Below are 19091 nucleotides of genomic sequence, written 5' to 3' on the forward strand. Positions count from 1 at the left end.
AGGAGAGTCATGGAGGATGGTGTTGCCACGGCCGGTTCAACTGTAGGAACCCGCGTACCGTCGGCTCCAGGCGGCCAGCCCGGCAATCAGCCGAGCCAGCGGGCGCACCCCGCGCGGAGTGACCGCGGCGCCCCAGCTCCGCTCACGTTGACAGCCACAACAAGCTGGTAATTCACGTTAACTTGCACAACACTGTTGACCATGAGCTGGCTTGGGACTTCACTCGCTTATCGGGCATGTCGTCTTTGTTCTGAACATTAAAATACTGGAGTGGCTTGTGACCTAGAGAAAAGTACACCCTTTATATGAATTCCAGGGTATGACAAAAGGCCTGACTTGGTGTAGAATCAACAGTGCCGCAGCCTCTACAAACGCGACCCTCGGCTACTCTGCTTAGTACTCGGCCTCAAGCTCCTCATCGCCCATCGAGTCGGCGGCAACCTCCTCGTAGTCGCGCTCCAGAGCAGCCAGATCCTCACGAGCCTCGGAGAACTCGCCTTCCTCCATACCCTCACCAACATACCAGTGCACGAACGCGCGCTTGGAGTGCATGAGATCGAACTTCATAGACAGAGAGCTCCAGGCCTCGGCGATGGCGGTCGTGTTGGAAAGCATGCAGCTATGCATTGTTAGCCTCATTGTGCAGCTCAGTGCATGGGGAGTACTTACACGGCGCGGTTGACCTTGGCGAGGTCGCCGTTGGGCACGTTCTCGGGAGCCTGGTAGCAGATACCGAGCTTGAAGCCAGTGGGGCACCAGTCGACGAACTGGATGGTGCGCTTGGTCTTGAGGGTGGCAACGGCAGCGTGGGCGTCGTTGGGGACCACGTCGCCGCGGTACAGCAGGCAGGTAGCCATGTACTTGCCGTGACGGGGGTCGCACTTGACCATCTGGTTGTTGGGCTCGAAGCAGGACATGGTCATCTCCTGGACCGAGTTGGCCTCGTGGGCGGCCTTGGCGGCAGAGACGACGGGCGCATACGCAACCAGAGGGAAGTGGATACGGGGGTAGGGAACCAGGTTGGTCTGGAACTCGTTCAGGTCGACGTTGAGGGAGCCGTCGAACCGGAGAGAAGCAGTGATGGACGAAACGACTGGAGAAGCGGTCAGCACGTCGGGTCACTCGTCTGGGCAAGATGATGCAGGAACGTAAGCTTACCCTGAGCAATCAGGCGGTTCAGGTTCTCGTAGTTGGGGCGCTCAAGGCCCAGGTTGCGGCGGCAAATGTCGTAAATGGCCTCGTTGTCCACCATGAAGGAGCAGTCAGAGTGCTCGAGGGTGGTGTGGGTGGTCAGGATGGAGTTGTAGGGCTCGACAACGGACGTGGCGGTCTGAGGGGCAGGGTAGACGCAGAACTCCAGCTTGCTCTTCTTGCCGTAGTCGACGGAGAGACGCTCCATGAGGAGAGCACCAAAACCAGAGCCGGTACCGCCACCGAAGGAGTGGAAGACGAGGAAGCCCTGGAGACCAACGCAGTTGTCGGCGACGCGGCGGATCTTGTCGAGGACGCCCTCGATGAGCTCCTTGCCGACGGTGTAGTGGCCACGGGCGTAGTTGTTGGAAGCATCCTCCTTGCCGGTGATCATCATCTCCGGGTGGAAGAGGTTGCGGTAGGGACCGGTGCGGACCTCATCGACGACATTGGGCTCAAGATCGCAGTAAATGGCGCGGGGGACGTACTTGCCCTGGCCTATTCACGTATTGTTAGACAGTCCGAGCCGGCGGTTTATTTGCGCGGAAGATGCGTAAACGCGTACCAGTCTCGGAGAAGAAAGTGCTGAAGCCCTGGTCGGGCTCCTGGGCCTTGCGCTCCTCGGTGAGGTAGCCATCGGGCTGTGGTGTCGCGTTCGGTCAGTCGATGTCGAGCGGAGCCGCGTCAACAAATCGGAGTGCATGTTTACCTGGATACCGTGCTCGAGGCAGTAGAGCTGGCGACGCAAGTCAGCATCATTTCGAGAAGAAGGGGTCAAAAAAGCGATGCAGGACGCAACATACCTCCCAGCAAGAGTTGGCAATCTGGCAACCGGCCTGGCCGACTGTGGGTGACGATATCAGCAGCTGCGGCGGGACATGCGGTGAAGGGGCGGAGCGAGCGAGACGCGTGCGGTGCGGGAGATGAGGGGCACAAGCTAGAGCTCACCGTTGATGCTGATAACCTCACGCATGGTGACGGCGTTCTGCGAAGCAGGTTCTCGGGGACTTGGGGATAAACGCGAGGTGGAATCAGGAGATGGACGACGCAGGGAGTCGCAAGACCGGATCCTGTGATTTTTGCTCGCCACGGGTTGGGTACGTGTGAGGGTTGGCTTGGGAGGAGGTGCTTCGGGTGCGTGCGAGGGACGGGGAGGGAAGAAAATAGGTGGGGGAAATTTGGGCGACAGGGGTAGGAGGGGGGCGGCGAGGGAGCTGCGCTGCTGCTGGTGCGGTCGGGTGCTTGTGCTCGGCCAGGGGGAGGGGGGGCCTGATTGATTGGATTTGTTGACTTTTTGCCCACTGGCTGGACGAGTCGGGTCGCCTGCTCGTACGACAGGGGCGCGTGTCTCGAACGAGGCAAGCGCGTCTGCGAATGGTCCCTGCTGGGCGCTCACCGCTCTAGCGCTCGCAGCGGCCGGGGACCTCTGGGCTCTCCTCTCCCCAGCGGCTCCCGCTCCCCGGGCCCCCGTGCGTCGCGCTGCGCTGATGAGCTGTGCTGCCTGGGTGCACCAGGTGGTCCCCGTCCCCTGGGCGAGACGGGAGCTGATGGGGCGATACCTGCAGCGATGCGTGAAGACTGCCGGGCGCCGCGGCGACGATGACAACAAAGAAACAGTGCCACACGACCGGCACCACACAAACGTCCTTTGCCGATATATCGCTCCAGGCATCGCTTCCGACAAGACGCCGTTTGAGCCAATGTCGCCCGATTCCGCCACGCCGTTTTGCCCCTTGTGCCTGGCCAACGGCGCGGTGAGGTGCTAGAGACTGTTGCCTACAGGTACCTACCCAGTAAGTACCCTCCCGTTGAACAGGCAAGACAGGAGGCGGGCAGGCACAGCCGAAACCTCGCTGCCTGTTCCAGCTTGGCACCCTCGGCCGAGACCTCTATGCCACCATCCCTCTCCTGCAAAACTCCATTCCCGCACAACTGCCGCTCCCCCGGGTGGTCCGACGTTTCGACGGCTAATGAATATGAAGCATGTCCGGGGGTGCACCTTGGCTCTGTCCCCTACTCCTGGGAAAATGTCCATACTTTTTGTCTGGTCCCCAGCACAACCCCCTTCAAACCTCGTTCCTGCTGTCACACGTGTATTTGCTCTCGTTGCTCTTTTCATCTATATGCAGTCCACAGTCCGGATGTTTTGATCAGAGAGATGCTCGTGTTCCTGCAATCACGAAATCTCCTGCTCGAATATACGGCCACCATCTAGTCCGGCACTGTGGATGAGATGTCACGACGGGCTAAAGCCTAGACAGCAAGGATATATGGCTTCAGATGACACACGAGCAAGGCCATGAGCTCCAGGATATCGCCACGGCGTTACTCACTGATGCGTTCCTTGCACTACTCGTGCAGCCTTGCCGCTTTCCTCCAACACAAAATCCGCCAAAAAGTAATGTCAAATATCCTTGAGCTCCTTTGTCGGGTTCCCAGAGCTGGCCAAGAGCTCGCGAGGACACCCGGCACTGGTCGTTGCGTACACAAATGTAACTGAGTGTCCGGCAAGGACTGGGCCAAAGCAGATCCAAGCTCTGCAACAGTCGAGACAAGATTCACCATTGGCTTAGAGTAGTGCTACTTGTAGAGCCAACTTTTGCTAGTTGTAGAGCCCATAGGAGCAATAGCAACGACAGCAACGACAGCAACGACAGCAACGACAGCAACGACAGCAACGACAGCAACGACAGCAACGACAGCAACGAAAGCAACGAAAGCAACGAAAGCAACGAAAGCAACGAAAGCAACGAAAGCAACGAAAGCAACGAAAGCAACGAAAGCAACGAAAGCAACGAAAGCAACGAAAGCAACGAAAGCAACGAAAGCAACGAAAGCAACGAAAGCAACGAAAGTAATAGGCGGCGCGCCGCTACCGTCCCATGTCTACGCCTATATGCAGTAAAATCCATTGGGCCGGCATGGGGGTAGGGCGAGGCCGAGAAACAAAACATTAAATGTAGGGAGGCTCTACAACTAGCAAAAGTTGGCTCTACGAATAGTACTCCTCTTGGCTTATTCTGCATGCTCTCTCCGCAGCGAAGTCGTCAGCAGTTCATCTGAAGCTCCAGCGGCGCCAGCTCCCCCGAACGGGCTCCGGCTGGCCCCACCACGCGGCCGGGCACGCCACGTTGGTCCGTTCCACCAGCACCAGCAACCAGCGGCACGGTCACCCCTGTGCAAGCTCGCAGCCCACGCGTCGACCCATGTCACGACGACGCCTCAATTGGAACGACTCCTCCTCAATCCTTCGCGGCCGCGGACCCCCTTCCTCCTCCGACATCAATCGAGTCGCGACCCCCTTTTGCCTCTCAACATCGAAGGGCTCGGTTCTTCAGTCAGACGATCCAAAAGGACGCAAACGCCCATCATGGCGACCTACCACCGCACGCCGCTGTTCGGCGTACCGCTGTCGCTATTGCTGCTGCAGCTCCTCCTCGCCGCCACGACCGTGCTCGCCAACGTCGAGAAAATCATCTTCACGGCCCCCGCGCCCGCCAACATCCCCCTCGCCAAGCCCTCCCTCGCGGACCTCAACCTCCACGCCCTCTCCCCCGACACGCTCACCGTGCGCACGAGCCTCGACCGCGTCTTCCCCGTCGACAAGGGCAACTCGTCCCAGGGACACCCGTCGTGGGTGCTGCTCGACAACCTCGTCGAGGGCCAGCGCTACGAGTTTCACGTCTCATGGGCCGCCAATGTACGTTTCTCTCCATCGCTCGCTTGGGAAGTTCTGGCTGGAGCGGGTTGCTCCCGTGGATCGCGACATGTGTGCTAACGATGTATTCGGCGCAGGAGCCTACTCTCTTCGCCCTGGATTCGTATGAGCTCGATACAGTTTGGGACACTCCCGAGCTTATCCAGTCTTTGGCAGAGCACGCCGCCTCCCGTCAGCCTGCCAACGAGTCGGACGACAAGCCTCCGTCCAACGAGTCAGGGGCGCGGAAGGCGTCTGTGCTGCTTGTCCACATCCGCGCGGCGGCAGACTACTTTGTCGACGACGTCGAGCTTATGAAGAATCCTCCACCCGTCTTGGTGGATCTGGTCCTCGACCCCTTCGTGCTTAACCTGGCCAACCAGTCCCTCATACCCACCGTGGGTTATCTCATCATTGTCGGCGTCGTCACTTGGTTTGCAGCGCGGTGGATCGCTTCTCGTCTCCAGTCTGTGGCCGGCTCCTCCGAGGACCAGACATTGAAGCAGACTAAGAAAAACTGACGGTCAAACTCATTGCTGCCAAACCCTTCGCCGCCAACCCCTTCCATGCTCTTCAGTCTCTCACCCCGCCACTCTCTGATGGACGAGCACATGCGATATATACACGACGCTGAAGGCTCAAACCTCATCTCGGCAGTTCGTTACAGATGCTTCTTTGGTCGACCGTGTCATCATCGCAGACGTCTTGTTTGAGCGAACGACATTGCACGCAAACGGCCCATCCCCTTGTCCAACACTCCCTCCGCTTGGCCTGTGCTCGCTCGCCCAACAGGGCGCAGTGCGGAGGCTTCAGCTGCCCTCAACTGGATCTGGCCCGGACTTGAGTGAAGGCAGCCACCAAGAGCCGAGCTGGTTATACGTCTCGCAGCTCATCCAGCTACTCAGTAGGGGCCTCCATGGTAAGGCGCCTGGTTTTGGCCACCATACTGCTGATGTTGCTGCTGCTGCTGGCCACCGTATGAGGAGGCGTATCCCCCCGAGGAGCCTTGGTTGTATCCGCCAGGTGGGCCTTGGCTATAGCCGCCCTGCGCTCCCTGGCTGTAGCCACCCGGAGGGCCCTGTTGGTAGCCTCCCGGAGGTCCCTGGCTGTAGCTAGAGGGAGGGCCTTGGTGGGACTGCCCATACGACGGCTGGTGGCCGCCAGCTGGGGGCGTACCATAGCTTGGCTGCGCAGGCTGGTGGGAGTACGAGCCATTCCCTCCGTGCTGACCTGCGTGCTGGCCTCCGTGCTGGCCGCCGTAGGATTGGCTGCCACCGTACGGGGACTGGCTGTGCGGCGGTTGGTGGCCTTGGCTACCTCCAGAAGATGGGGCGCCATACGACTGCTGGCTCTGAGATTGGTGGCTCTGGTTCTGGGAGCCTTGGTGGTGCGAAGAGCCCTGTTGCTGCTGCTGGTGTTGACTCGGTTGCGACGTGGACGGCGTATGCGTGGACGAGGACGGGCCGGAGCCCGGCGGGTGGTATGTCGGGGCTTCGCCGCCCGAGTAAGCATTGCCAGTACCAGCACCCGAATAGCCGTAATTTTGGCCCTGGAAAGGAATCGTCAGCATACGTCTGTGTCTCTCTTGCCACGCAGTGAACATCATACGCTTCCGTGGGACTCCTTGCCCCCGAACATGTGGGCGACGCCGCCAAAGACGGCGCCGGCCAGACCACCCTGGTGCTGGCCGTGGCCCGTGTTCTGTCCGCCGTGGTAGTTTTGCGGCTGCTCGGGCTTGCTGGACGGGGAGAAGAGGTTCGAAGCCAGCTGTCCGACGAGCTTGCCGGCGGCGTTATTCTTGCCACCGCCGCCGCTGCTGCCGCCGTGAGAACCGCCGCCGAGGAACTGATTCGCGAGGCTGCCGAGGGGATTGCCGCCGTGGCTACCACCGCCGCCACCGCCGGAGCCTTTTCCGCCGAGAAGGGCGTTCATGGCCATGCTCTGCGGGTCTGTTAGTCACCAAGTCCGTGGGAGAGTTTGAGGCGGTAACGTGGCAGGGGCCTTACACCAAGTCCTCTGTCGCCGTTGGGGCCGTCCAAGCCTCTGGAGCCGTCGGCCATGATTGGCTCCATGGTGCCGTCGGGGTGCTTGACCGTCTGGGAGCCGTCCGGGTGCGTGATGAGCTCCGGAGGTCGCGGCGGCACGCTGCCGGGGGCGCTGCCAGGCGGAGGCTGGCCGTATGGGTGCTCGGATGACTCGTGGGCGGGAGTATTGCCCGTCTGGTGGACGGCCTGCGTGGGCACCTCCCACTGGGAGACGCCCGTCGCGAGCTGCACGTAGTAGTACTTCTTGCTCGCGCCGTCCCACTGGGCGATCCAGCCGGCGGGCAGGCTCGGGGGCGCAAACGTGGGACCCTCGGTGCTGGGGGACGTCGGGCCGGCCATGGCGGCGGTTGGAGCGCGGGCGGCGGGCTTGGTGTCGCGGGGTGGTCGTACTTGGTAGTAGTCGTAGAGCGAAGGGCGATGACGTGACGTGCGCGGGTCGTGTCAATTCGCAGGCGTCGCGGGCGCGCGGGGCGGAAGGGAGCCCGCCGTCGATTCACGAGATGTCGAGGCGAGGAAGACGGGAAAGGGGCGGGGGTGGTTAGGGGAGGACGCTCAGACGTGCGAGGGAGAAGAGGACGGAGGGAGCGAGAGGTCAAGGTGGATGATATGCCGGCGTGGCGGTCGGATTGGGTGGTGGTGGACCTGCTGCTGGGCGAGTGGCGGGGGAGGGCGAGCGAGCGAGGGGCGGCGGGAGCGCAGGGAGAAGCAGCCCACCACCTGCACCTGCCGCCGCTGCTGCACCGCGGGCATAGAGGGTCGCCGATAATAACATGGCCGCCGGACTTTGCAACCCCATCCATCTCGTTCATCTGACGAACGCTGATGGTCCAGCCCCAGCCCACGGGGCACCGCCACGGGAGGCCTGCGAAACTACCTATTCCCAACGGCTGTATGCGCCGCAACGAGCCCCATCACGTACCAAGTACCCGCCGCCCAGAATTCGCAATCCCGCTCTCAGCGTCGTCACGCTTCGCTGCGATGTTGAGCAGGTATCTCCAAACCGTGCGATCGCATAGGCAGGCAGGGAGGGCTGCTTGACTGGGACCACTTTACCCGACGCCCTTGGAAGCTGTTTGGAGGAGGGCCAGACGGACCCTATCAATGCATTGAGATGCATAGACTGGACTGGGCCCGACCATTACCGGCTGGTGTCGTTCAAGGGTCCAGAGGCGGCCCAGAGGCAGCCCAGCCACGGGTGGGTGCCGGACGGGTAGTGATCATTTTGGCAGCGCTTCGCTTCCCAACGGCACGCGCCTCGGATACAAGGAGATATTATTGCTAGCAGTGCTGGAGACGGGGCGTTGCGCGCGTGCACTATGCACCGCCTCACTGCTTGTGCTGAACAAAAGAAGCCGACACACCAACATGTGCGGACTCGCTGTCCGTCCTCGGGCTTGTCCTCAACTGTGGCGCAGCACCCGATGAGGCGTCCCTGCTCCGACTCGGGGGCGGGCCATCTCAACATCGGCAACGCCGACCGGGTGGCAGCCCATACGTACGACAGTGAGCACACACTCGCGCAAGTCGTGATTCTCGTGAGAGTCAACAAACACACTGGCGCCCCCCATGCGCGCGCGCGCTCTCGCTTGTTATTCCCTCAGGCGGCCGCTCATGTCCCGCCTCAAGTGACCCCTCCCCCACCCCCGGCGGCGCGTCCAGTGTACGTCCGTGCGAGGCCCTATTCCCAGAGCGATTGAATCACCTGACCATCCTCGCCGTACTTCGAAGTACAACGCACTGAGGTATGGATGTCGACAGCAGCTCTGTCTGTACGTACCTTGAACGCAGTTTATACGGTGAGGTTGTCTCGCAGTGCTCCTCGCGCCCACTTCGCAGGTCATGATTTAGTCACGCCCTTGGCTTGGTGTTGCGCGAGGGCGAAGAGGCATAACCCGCCCATTCATCCTCTGTGTTCTCCCACACGAATCCCCCACTCGAAAAGTAGGACGGCATGACACACAGCGGCATCTAGACGCGATAGGCGTCACATCGTCACTTTGTCACACAAGACTTACATGTATCCCACGAAGCGCTTGGCCCTTGCGAGTCATCATCATCCCACGCCCAGCCCCAGGGTAGTTGGCGACAGACCACCCGACCACAACACACAAAGAGCAGCGCAGCACCGATCTATAAGCCGAATAGCCTCGTCCATCTTGCACATACGACCACAGGTAGTGGAGAATTTCGGATCCCGTCCGCTCTCCGGTAAACAAGCCACTAACCGGCAGATTAGTAGTTGGGTCGGTGACGACCAGCGAACACCGGCTGTTGTATGTTCTCTCTTTTTTTTTGCGTTATATTTTTGTTCCGCTTTGTTGTCAGTTGGAAATATTCTGGTCTCTCTTGGTGCGGTCGTCTGACGGTCTGCCACAAGTGTGTGGTGGTGGTGGTGGTGTGGTGCTCGCCAACCCTTGCAGAGACGCATGCTGCAGCCAGCCAGCCCCCTGCAGGCTGTCGTTGGCCTTGCTTTTGCTCTTTGAGGACAGCACATGTGGGGGGTCCATCTAGCTGCTGATTGGCTTGCTGGGGAAGCCTGTGGCCACTTCGGCCCCCCTGTCTCGACTTACACGGCCCAGGGACGTATCAATGTATGTAGTGGCCGTTATCCAACGCTTGGACATGAAGCAATCCAGCCATCATGATGTGTGATTCAGATGAGCGTCGAGTTACATGGCAAGTTTGCTGCTTGAACATCCAACCGTCACGGAGAGCGAGGCGAGCACAGCGGACCAGTCCATCAAGCCAGCCCAGAACGCCGACGTCACTCGCCTGTCCGAGCCTGCAAACACATCAATCACACAGTCACGCGCGCTGCGAGACAAACCACAAGGCTGTTTGCATCAACAAGCCCATGAAAAGCTCTCGTAGCCCTCATGACTGTTTATATTCTCAACTGAGCAGTACGTAGACCTAAAGTAGTAGGAGCCGGCTCCCCTATCGCCCGCCGCAGTTTCATGTTGTCTTTTCCGCCGCCGCCGCCGCCGCTGCCCTCCATGCATCTGCTAGTCTTGCCGCAATGTAACGAAAGACTCGAAGTGAATGTACAAATATGTGCAAGTTTGTATTTTTTGTCGTGTCGAAATCAGAAATATGTACTGGTGAATCCCGCCGCGTCCAGGTGGCTCGGGACGCCCTGAAAGAGGCAGTGACTGAGTGAGTGTTGTCGTCTCAGGTCTGATGAGCAGCGCAACCGCTGTCGCTCCCACCATCTTGATGGGGTGAATGGGTGGCAACAGGAGTTCCTTGGCTAGTTGCGTTCTTCATCTGTCCGTGGTTGCTCGTGTCGCTGCCTCCGCCAGGTGTCTTTCCGCCAGAGCTGGCGCCGCCGCCACTGCCCCTGCCGCGTCCCTGATCAGTCCTCTAGCTGCAGTTTCCGACGGGCGCAACGGGCGGCTGGTCCGAGGTCTGGGTGACATCCGGGCCGGGGTTGGGGAACTTGGTGTCGCGGCCCTCGACGGTGGTGCAGCCGTTGCCGACGTTGGCGACGAAGAGGTTGGGGCGGCTGCTGAGGCCGGCGCGGGCCTCCGTGGAGCCGCGGATCTTCTTGGCGCCGACGATGTTGATGGACGCGCAGTTCATGTACATCTCGCGGTTGCCGATCTGGTTAAACCACGACCACGCGAAGAGGGCCTTGCCCGAGGGGGTGTCGCTGGGGACCTTGAACGGGAAGGTCGAGTCGCCGACGATGGGGCAGTGGCCGATGTACGAGTGGATGACCTGGAACGTCTTGCCGCCGTCGAAGGAGAGCGAGGCCTGGCACGAGCCGCCGTTGTGGGCAGCGCCGCCGGTGATGGTCATGCTGTACGACTGGCCGGGAGTCCAGTCGGCGACAGTCTGGCCCTGAGGCGTGTTGAGGAGGGTGTGGTAGCCCTTGCAAGGGAAGTTGCTGCCGCCGGCGCTAAGCGGGTTCTTCATGTCGTAGTCGACGCTCGTGGTGTACTTGTTGAACTGGGAGCGCAGAGGCGGGGGGTTCTTCATCTCCATGTGGGCAGACGCCAGACCCAGGAGGGAGGCAGTGAGGATCGCAAAGGACTTCATGGTGACGGGTGAAAAGTTGCGATGGTCTTTCCGTGAGCTTTTGTGTGTGAGTGTTGATCGAGGCTGAGCAGACCAAAGGGCGTTGCTGTTGGCAGGCGTTTATATACAGATAGTTCTGAAGGATCGGAAGCTGCGAAAGCGGATGAATGAGTAACGAAGAAGCGAAGAACAGACTTGCTGTGGCTTGATGGGGAGGAGAAGAGGCGAGAGAGGTTGCCTTGGACGCAGGGAGACGGGTGGGTTATATACCTGTTAGTCGCGCAAGCAATAGGCTTCGGTGAATTCTTCCTTGCCTATTGACAATCCCCAACAGGCGTGAACAAGCAGGCACTCACTACTAGGTGCGAAGACAGACGTTCAGCGGCTCCATAGACAAGGAGGCGACAATGGGACCGAGTCCAGGTAACGTTTGGTTATCCTTCACCCCATTCATTTCATGGAGCCCCCACGTAGGAGGAGCAGCGAAGCCCCCTTTGCGCTGGGGCGAGTGTCGCACTTGTCGCCCGACGGCTACCCTTCCGTCCAATGGCCTCCGTGTTCCGGTAGAAGCATTGTAGCTGCCGGAAACATGGGGCGCTGCCTGCATGCCATCGGGTCGTAGCGAGAAGAAAGCGTCCAAGCTCCGATTTCCGGTCTCCTTGGAGTGGTCCGCGCAGCTTCTTTGTTGTCTCTTGGGACACGTCGTAGGCGGTGCTTGCTCCCAACAATCACGGAACAAACACGCTGCTTGGCTATTTTACGAACAGCTATTTGCGTGACTCGGCCCGTGTGATGGTCTACGCGAGAACAGATGGTCGAGGCTACAGTGGAAGCAAACCGCTTGGGGCTAGAAACCGCCATGCTCATTGTTTGCCATACTGTGCCCCTCGCCCCCCTGACTGTTGGGTCGCGTGGTGTTCGTCCTTGGGCGAGACATGAGTAGCATCGTTTCCCCGCGGACCACCATCCATGATGCGCATCCCACAGGAAGTTGGCACGGCCCAAGCATGATTGGGGGGGCAAGTCATCAACGGGAACAGGGGGAGGGAAGGGATCGTCGGGAGGAGCATAGGGCGCCACCCAAAGGTGACGCGATGCAGGCGGGCAGGCGAGCAGGCAAGCCACCTGGCGGGACGGTGCCTGTCTCAGAGTTGGGATGGGATGGGATCGGCCGTTGGCACGTCTCGGCAGAGCCGTCGAAGCCTTGGTTTGTTTGGCCCGGCCGTCGTCGTCGGAGCGGAAGCCACCGTCGGCCCCGCCCAATCATTGTGCGACAGCGACAGCAACAGCGGATCGGGGGCTCGGGTGCCACGAGCCTCTGGAGTCACGGGGGACGAGTAGAAGACGACGGAGGCGTATGTACGGAGCCGGAGTATGCAGTTGAGGAAGGTGCTGTGACTACTGTCTGGTACAGTATAGTACTGCATGATAGTCAGTCCCTAGTAGTAGAGGCGGCTAAGTATAGTAGGCCGACGAGAAGGCGTCTCTCAACCAAAAGCCTGGTTCCGCGAGTGGATCTAACGTCGAAGTCCCAGCATCTCGTCGTCCGCCGGCGCTTGTGGCGGCGCCAGCGCGAGGCCGCGTGCGCAGTCGTCGTCGGCGGCTGGATGAAACGCTGAACGGACATCGTGCTGGGGGCGATGCGAGTCAAGACGAGACGACAGGCGGTGGTTGTGACGAGTCGGGTTGACGGCAGCAAACCAACAGTGGGGACACGGAGACGCTGGTGAGGGAGCAAAAGAAAAGATGGGAGCCCGTCCATGAGAGAGGGCCCTGGTCCTGGTGCAAATCCTGCAGATGCCCTCTTGCCATAGGAAGTAGTACAGCATTGCAGTTGACTCGATTCTGGTGGTCGTGCCTGCCAAGTTTCTGAAACGGGCAGGGCCCCAGCCTCAGTCCCACCTCAGGCGACGGACTCTCTCAGTACAGAACCCCACTGTACCTCACGTCGCCTGCAGCGCGGCGGGGACGGCCGGTTTCAACGCTCACAGCAGAACCCCCAGACCAGGTCGTCAGCGGTGCCCATGCTTGGCGTCGCAGCGATCACTGCCCTGATCAGCGTCGACGCCGATGTTAGCACGCACCTTGCCGTCAGTTACAGTGGTACACAAGGTACAGTAGCCAACGGCCTGCGAGTTATCTTAGCCAGGCCAGGCGCTCATGCGTTCCATCGCGGTGCCTGACAGCCAACCAAGGTCGGCCCGTTCATCAGCGGCCAGGCACACGCCAACCAACATGTTTCTTTGCGCGAAACCGATAGTCCGCATCAGGTCGGCGTCCATGCAATTGCCACGTCCAAGGCAGGAGAACGCCGAACCTCGGCTGCCAGGTGCCGTCTGCGGCGTTCTCTCGCTCTCTCGCATCGATGACATCGTGCAGAGCTCAGACATCAAGCCTCAACGCCGCATCAGCCTTCCCGCCACCCCTGCTTTCACCAGTCCGCCGCATAGTAGCTACGCTATGCCAATGCAGTCTTCCCCCCCCGCGTCGGGGACTGCCTACCACCAAGCTTGGCGCTGCCGGCCCTGATCTGATCAACCGCCACGCCCGAGTTGCAACGTCTCTTTTCGTCGGCCCCCCTTGGGCCTCCTTCCGTTTCCAAATGTTGCGGTCTGCGCGTTAGCGCTTCCGCCGCCACCTAAGGCGCCTTGCCTTATCTCTCTTTCCTTCGCAAGCTACAGAAATAAGCAGTCGACTACGGAGATAGAGATGGAGCCGGCCGCAAGCAGCCCTCGCGCCGCCCCTCCGCCCGCCGCGCGGAGCAATGACCCCGACGACCCGTTGAGCTACCCAGGTATTAGTTGCTCGCCTAACTATGCCCCAGTTAGTCCCTGAGAAGCTCCGTGCAAAATGAAAGCTTCATGCCTCGCCCCTCTCGGCCGCTCCCGCGCCCGCGGCCGAGACATCCAACAAAGCTCGTCAGCCCGGCCGAACCCTTTAGAGTCTGTCTGTCCGTGTGTCGTCGTCAGGGTCACAACTGCATGCCTGCATTCCTACTTCGTCTGTCCCAAAGCGGCATTCTTCTGTGCACTCTCCCGGACTGCAACCCTGCACGGTGATGCGCTCCTCCCGAAAGCCTCCCTCCTGCACCCCGGAATCCAGTTCCTCGGCGCGGTTTACGCGCAGCCTCGCATCGAATCGCGTCACATCACATCGCCGTCGCAGGGACAAGGCCTGTTGTCGCCTTTGACTTTTCTGTCTCGAGGCCCGGGGTGTCACCTCCGTGGACTAGCCGCCGGTGTTAGTTTAACTTGTCTCTCATCCTGTCCTGGGCCCCTGCAGCCCCCCCCCCCCTCCTTTCGGGGAATGCAGGTCGTTGTAACCTTCTTTGCAGCCACCTCTTGGCGGATGCCCTTGCGCCTGCGACGGCGTCTAATTGTACATTCGTCTGTTTCGTCCGCCCACGCAGTCATGCGGGACGCCATCCTCGACTCCCGCCATCACCGCCGCCGCCGCCTCCGCATCCGCCTCCGCGCACCCCCACAATCCACAATCCCCTCCGTCATCTCGCCTCCTGCTTCGACTGCCACCCCAACTACCGATCGGGTAGGTCCTTACCCCAGAACTACGGTTCAATATGCCGCTATTATAGGCCGTACCAAGACACGCTCGCCCTCACCCACGTCGTCGCCCACGTCCGCCACGCGCTGCCAAGCTCACCCATGCCATGCGGACCGTAACGTAACTTCTGCTCCATGTGACTTCTTGCCTCAGTCTACAACTACCTGTCAGGTACTACGTGTAGATGCTGCAGTGGCCGCCTGGCCTTCTGTGCCCGCCCCTTCCGCCCCGTCCACAACCTCCTGCGTACCGCCACCTCCCTCCGACTAGCCTTGCCATGAGCCTCCAACAAAACCATGTCTCGTCTCCTCCATCCCCCTAAGCATGCGCCCCCAATCCGACACAATCCTGCTCCGGCTCGCGGCCGAGGCGGCAAGCTAGCAGGCCGACCGTCAGCATGTGCGGTCCCGGGGCGTCTCCGAGGCAGGACGGCACCTACCGTCACAGTAGGGGGCGCGATGTCGTATGCGTAGCTGTGCTCGGGCGAATAAGTCTGACACCAGGCGTCCGTGCCCTCTGAGCCTTCCATGTTAATCAAAGAAACATAAGCGTGTAGGCTCCAGACACGGCCTTCTTCCAGCGATGGACGCCATGTCGTCGTCCGGCGCTCCAGCTACTCCAAGCGGCGCCCGGCACCTAGCCGGCGCCAATGTGTTACAATCCAGAACCGCCATGCCCTGGTCCTGGCGCCGCCTTGGGCATTCATGGGGGCTTGCCATGCGTTGCATCGTGCCAGCCAAAATGGGATCGCCATCACTGGCTCGGTCCGGTCGGCTGGCCCGGCCCGTACGCTGGCTGGTTGTACTGTACGTTCGGGCTCATTCCGTACATTGGCTGGCCCTGCTGAGAGCCCTGGTGCATCATGACCGGAGCCGCCGGTTGCCCAGGGCTTGGGTAGCCGTTGGCGCCGGGAATGGGCTGGGGAGGGCCGGACGGTGGCATGAATTGCGGATGCCCGCCGTGATACATCATTTGCGGAGCAGCCACCATGCCCTGAGGTCCAGGAATGAACTGAGGCTGCATCATCATGGGTCCGCCCATCTGGCCCTGCTGAGGCACGTAGTGCGGGTTGGCAGAAAAGTTCCGGTACTGTCCCATCTGGGGCGTGTTGGGCTGCATGAACATGGTCTGTCCGTACCCGACCTGGGCCGGGTATGCGACGGGCAGCTGTCCCATGCGTGGGGAAGCAAAAGACTGAGCCGAGTTGGAGTGCATCATACGGTGGTCGTCGCCGCCGAAGGGTGGGTGAGGCACCGGTCCTTGCTGGGGAGTGTGAATCTGCATGGGGGGCATGTGCGGCGACTGACGAGGACCCATGTTGTGGGCGCCGTGCTGCAGATGGAATGGAAGCTGATGCTGGTGAGCCAGCTGAGGAACAACATGTGGCGGGTTAGGCGTGCTCATGGCTGCGTTGGAGAAGGGCTGGCGCTCGAAATACTCCTTGTACGTCAGGTGCATGGTTGAGTCGGACTTCTCGTCGTCCTGGAGCTGTCGCCAAGTGGGCAGCGTGTCGTAAGACGGACGAAGGCCGCCGTTGTCGTCCCAGTTGCGTCCCTGAGGAGGAGTCAATGTCTTGATGTGGGACAGGATATAGCATTTCCCGACGTCCACGGCTTTGGTCTTTCGTCGGATCAGCTGCCCCGTCTGGGCCGTGGCAGAGGCAGGGCTGTCGGAGACCTGATTCACACTTGTTCGTGGGCTGGAGCCGGCACTTGGATGGCTGTTGGGGTTGAAGGAAGCCGCAAAAGGGCTGGGCCTGAACTCGTGGCTGTTGGGGTTGAGCTTGGCCCCCATGTGGCCCGGTGCTCCGCTAAGCCTGCGGTTGAAGCCAGCATCCGCGTTGTTCGCAGGGCCGGTGGGCGGCGCACGAACGTCCGGGCCCGCTTGGTGGGGGTTCGGCGGGACGGGCTGGGAGTATCTCTGCTGTTCCATGTGACGCAGTCGCTGAGCAAGGTTGCCAGTCTGCTGCTGAGGCATAACGTGGGGCGGGCCGCCACGGTTGTTCCTGTAAGCCTGCGCGTGGTATGGCTGCTGAGGGTATTGCTGGCGAGGGCCGGCATGTCTGTTATTGGTGGCTGCCGCCCCGGCTGCCTGAGGAGCGCCAGGCGCTCGAGCAGGCCTGTCAGTAGACGGAGTGACTGTAGCGGGCTCAGCGGACTTGGGCTGCGAGTCCTTCGGCGCGGCCTGCCCCTTGTTGTCCTTGCTGCCCACGTCCGACTTGGTCTTCTTCATCTCCTCGGCGTTCTTCATAGCCTTCGCCTGGATCTCCTTCTGCTTCGCAGGATCTTTGGCGATGATGGAGACTAGATCGGACGGAACCGGGGTCGAGAGCTTGAAGCTACTTGCGAACTTCTTCAGCTCGGTCAACTTGACCTCCTTGTCCGCGCGTGCCTTGCTGCTGCGAACTTTTTCAGCGTTGAGCCGCTGCTGAGTGGCGAACGACTTGAACGAGTTGAGGACGTCACGCTCCACGGTGGATGTAGCACTCGGTGTGCCCTCCTTGGCTTGCGCAGGCACGTTGCGAGTGGATGCCGCCGCAGACGACGGACCAGACGCGCCGCCCTTCTCGCCCGCCTTCTCGGTGGTCTTTGCCTCTGGCGTCTTGGATTCACGGGCGCCAGATGTCGGCTTTGCGTCCGCCGATTTGTCATCTGAAGCCTTTGGCTGTCCAGTCTTTTGGGTCTCAGGGGCAGGCGAGACTCCGTTCTTGCCAGCAGGAGTCGGGGCACGGGGCTGCTCCGGTGCTGGTGACTGCTTCTTGGGTGGGGCCTTGATCTGCGACGAGATGATAGCTGGGTCAACAGGCGCACCCTTGACCGTGGATTGGGCAGTCGGAGCTCTCTTTGCTGGAGGCGTGTATCGGTTCTCGCGACCGCCAGCCGACAGAGGGGGGAATTCCTGTCGCCGGACGCCACTGTATCTGTTGCGGGACGCGTTAGGGGAGCGGGATTCCGCGGGGTCGGGAAGATACGAACTTGTCCTCTTCGTTGTCGCCCCCCGAACCTCCACCAACAAAATCCATGATGCGCTCCTCAGCCACATGGGCCGTGACAGGAGCACTCCGCTCAATCTCTCTGACCTTGCGCTCGGCCGCCGCTATTCTCTCCTTGTACTGCGGATGGTTCTTGTTGATGGCGGTCGTGTAGATGTTCTCGTCGTAATCCGTCTTCAGGCCAAACAGCCTCTCGTTCTCCGCAAATTGGTCCCAGTGTCCACTGCTGGATGACGCCTCGAGGCCACCGTCGATGCCATCGGCAGAGTCAGGGACCCACGGTTGCAGTGTCCGCTCGTTTCCGAAGCGGCTGTTGGAGATGGCTGTGTCGGTGCGAAACCCTTGTCGGTTTCCTGTTTGGCGCTCGTCGTTAGCCCTCAGCTCTTGCCCCGATCCTCACAAGCACGCCAAGCAGCAAGAGGGGGCATACCGTTCTGGTTGCGGCCGTCGACCTTTGCCGCACCCCCACCAGACGCACCCTCTTTCTTGGGAAGAGGCATGGCTGAATTACCCCCGCAGTCGAAACAACTTTGAAGACTATGGTGCAATGTCACCAGTCGTCAAATCTTTCGATCGACGATGAAACGGGTCGTTTTCGGACTGATACGAAACCGCAAGACAAGTGATGTCCGCCTATCTGAACCGTATAACTATGTCAGCACTCTCTGGACGCCTTTGTCTGGGGTTTGATGAGCTAGCGAAGGGAAGTCATGTCGAAAGACGGGGGTTTTTGTGCAGTCGAGTAGGGCGTGGGCCCAAAATGTCCAAAAGAGGCCGAATTCGAGTCGGCCAAAAGCCGCGCAGGTGCATGAAGTGCCAGCAAGGAGCGTATATATCTTGCCACGAACCTTTGCGACTGTGGCCAGCGACTCTCGTGTCACTCGAGTGAGGGCACAAGTGTCGTCGTGCGATCGGGCTCCTTGGGAGTGCGGAGGCTCGCAGGGAACGGGTTACTCCAAACGCGGCCTGGGACAAGCGTCAGTCAAGTTCCCGGACGCTGCAGATGCAAGTGCTCGAGCTGCGTAGCCGACGTGATGGCCTCGCCTCAGCTGCTCTGCGAGCGAACGACGGCAGACGTCACTTAGGAGGGCGCGAGGCCAGCATGGCATCGAGGAGACAGGATGGAGGTCGTGTGGCTCACCTGAGGGCAAAGCGAGAGACAGGATCCGAGGTGGGATGGATCTCCGGCGTGCCACCCAGCTCGTCGCTGTTACGAATGCCTCGCAATGGGCCAAAGGGGCATGGAGAGATGGAAATTGCAGACGGCAGAAGGTGAGGACGTTTGCCCGTGGAGGTGGTGGATGAGGCTTTGTTTTCCCCAACCCTGTCGCTCTTGCTAGACTAACGACAAAGAAGCGTGGTGGGCCGCCAGCCAGCCAGGTGGGCAGACACGGGTAGGAGGTACGGGGCACACGGGTGTCGGAAGACCTAGTCCACCGTGCGAGGGTGGCCGCAGACCTGCGGCCGCACACTGTGGGACGACCCGCCACGCCGAGCAGCAAGGCCAATCCCGGCAGCCGTCTCCGCAGCAAACGCAGGTAAGCCGGACAGCGCAGCCCGCTCGTGAGCACAGTGCGCGCTCGGG

General features: G+C 60.8%; 5 protein-coding genes and 1 non-coding gene across 6 annotated transcripts; 2 read left to right on the top strand and 4 right to left on the bottom strand.

The window, feature by feature from the left end:
• Positions 1 to 393: 393 nt before the first annotated feature.
• Positions 394 to 2164, bottom strand: PLICBS_008315 (alpha-tubulin; the record flags this gene model as incomplete). The annotated part of the gene is made up of 7 exons (XM_018324176.2): positions 394 to 619; positions 670 to 1093; positions 1159 to 1689; positions 1757 to 1832; positions 1901 to 1927; positions 1995 to 2035; positions 2140 to 2164. 7 exons carry the CDS (start codon positions 2162 to 2164, stop codon positions 394 to 396), a joined length of 1350 nt encoding a protein of 449 aa, XP_018177355.1.
• Positions 2165 to 4561: 2397 nt separating this feature from the next.
• Positions 4562 to 5409, top strand: PLICBS_008316 (uncharacterized protein; the record flags this gene model as incomplete). The annotated part of the gene is made up of 2 exons (XM_018324175.2): positions 4562 to 4891; positions 4987 to 5409. The coding sequence occupies 2 exons, from the start codon at positions 4562 to 4564 to the stop codon at positions 5407 to 5409; spliced, it is 753 nt and encodes a 250-aa protein (XP_018177354.1).
• A 380-nt stretch (positions 5410 to 5789) lies between these two features.
• Positions 5790 to 7272, bottom strand: PLICBS_008317 (uncharacterized protein; the record flags this gene model as incomplete). The annotated part of the gene is made up of 3 exons (XM_018324174.2): positions 5790 to 6437; positions 6497 to 6829; positions 6895 to 7272. The coding sequence occupies 3 exons, from the start codon at positions 7270 to 7272 to the stop codon at positions 5790 to 5792; spliced, it is 1359 nt and encodes a 452-aa protein (XP_018177353.1).
• A 1821-nt stretch (positions 7273 to 9093) lies between these two features.
• PLICBS_r0015 lies at positions 9094 to 9213 on the top strand. Its single transcript, XR_010602346.1, has one exon. It is a non-coding gene; the product is annotated as a 5S ribosomal RNA (ribosomal RNA).
• Positions 9214 to 10296: 1083 nt separating this feature from the next.
• Positions 10297 to 10974, bottom strand: PLICBS_008318 (uncharacterized protein; the record flags this gene model as incomplete). The annotated part of the gene is made up of 1 exon (XM_018324173.2): positions 10297 to 10974. One exon carries the CDS (start codon positions 10972 to 10974, stop codon positions 10297 to 10299), a length of 678 nt encoding a protein of 225 aa, XP_018177352.1.
• Positions 10975 to 15267: 4293 nt separating this feature from the next.
• PLICBS_008319 (uncharacterized protein) lies at positions 15268 to 18006 on the bottom strand (the record flags this gene model as incomplete). Its single annotated transcript, XM_065601368.1, has 3 exons — positions 15268 to 17434; positions 17490 to 17859; positions 17937 to 18006. 3 exons carry the CDS (start codon positions 18004 to 18006, stop codon positions 15268 to 15270), a joined length of 2607 nt encoding a protein of 868 aa, XP_065457440.1.
• Positions 18007 to 19091: the final 1085 nt, after the last annotated feature.

The sequence above is a fragment of the Purpureocillium lilacinum genome (genome assembly GCF_023168085.1).
Source record: "Purpureocillium lilacinum CBS 284.36 DNA, scaffold_6, whole genome shotgun sequence".
Classification (NCBI taxonomy): Eukaryota; Fungi; Ascomycota; class Sordariomycetes; order Hypocreales; family Ophiocordycipitaceae; genus Purpureocillium; species Purpureocillium lilacinum.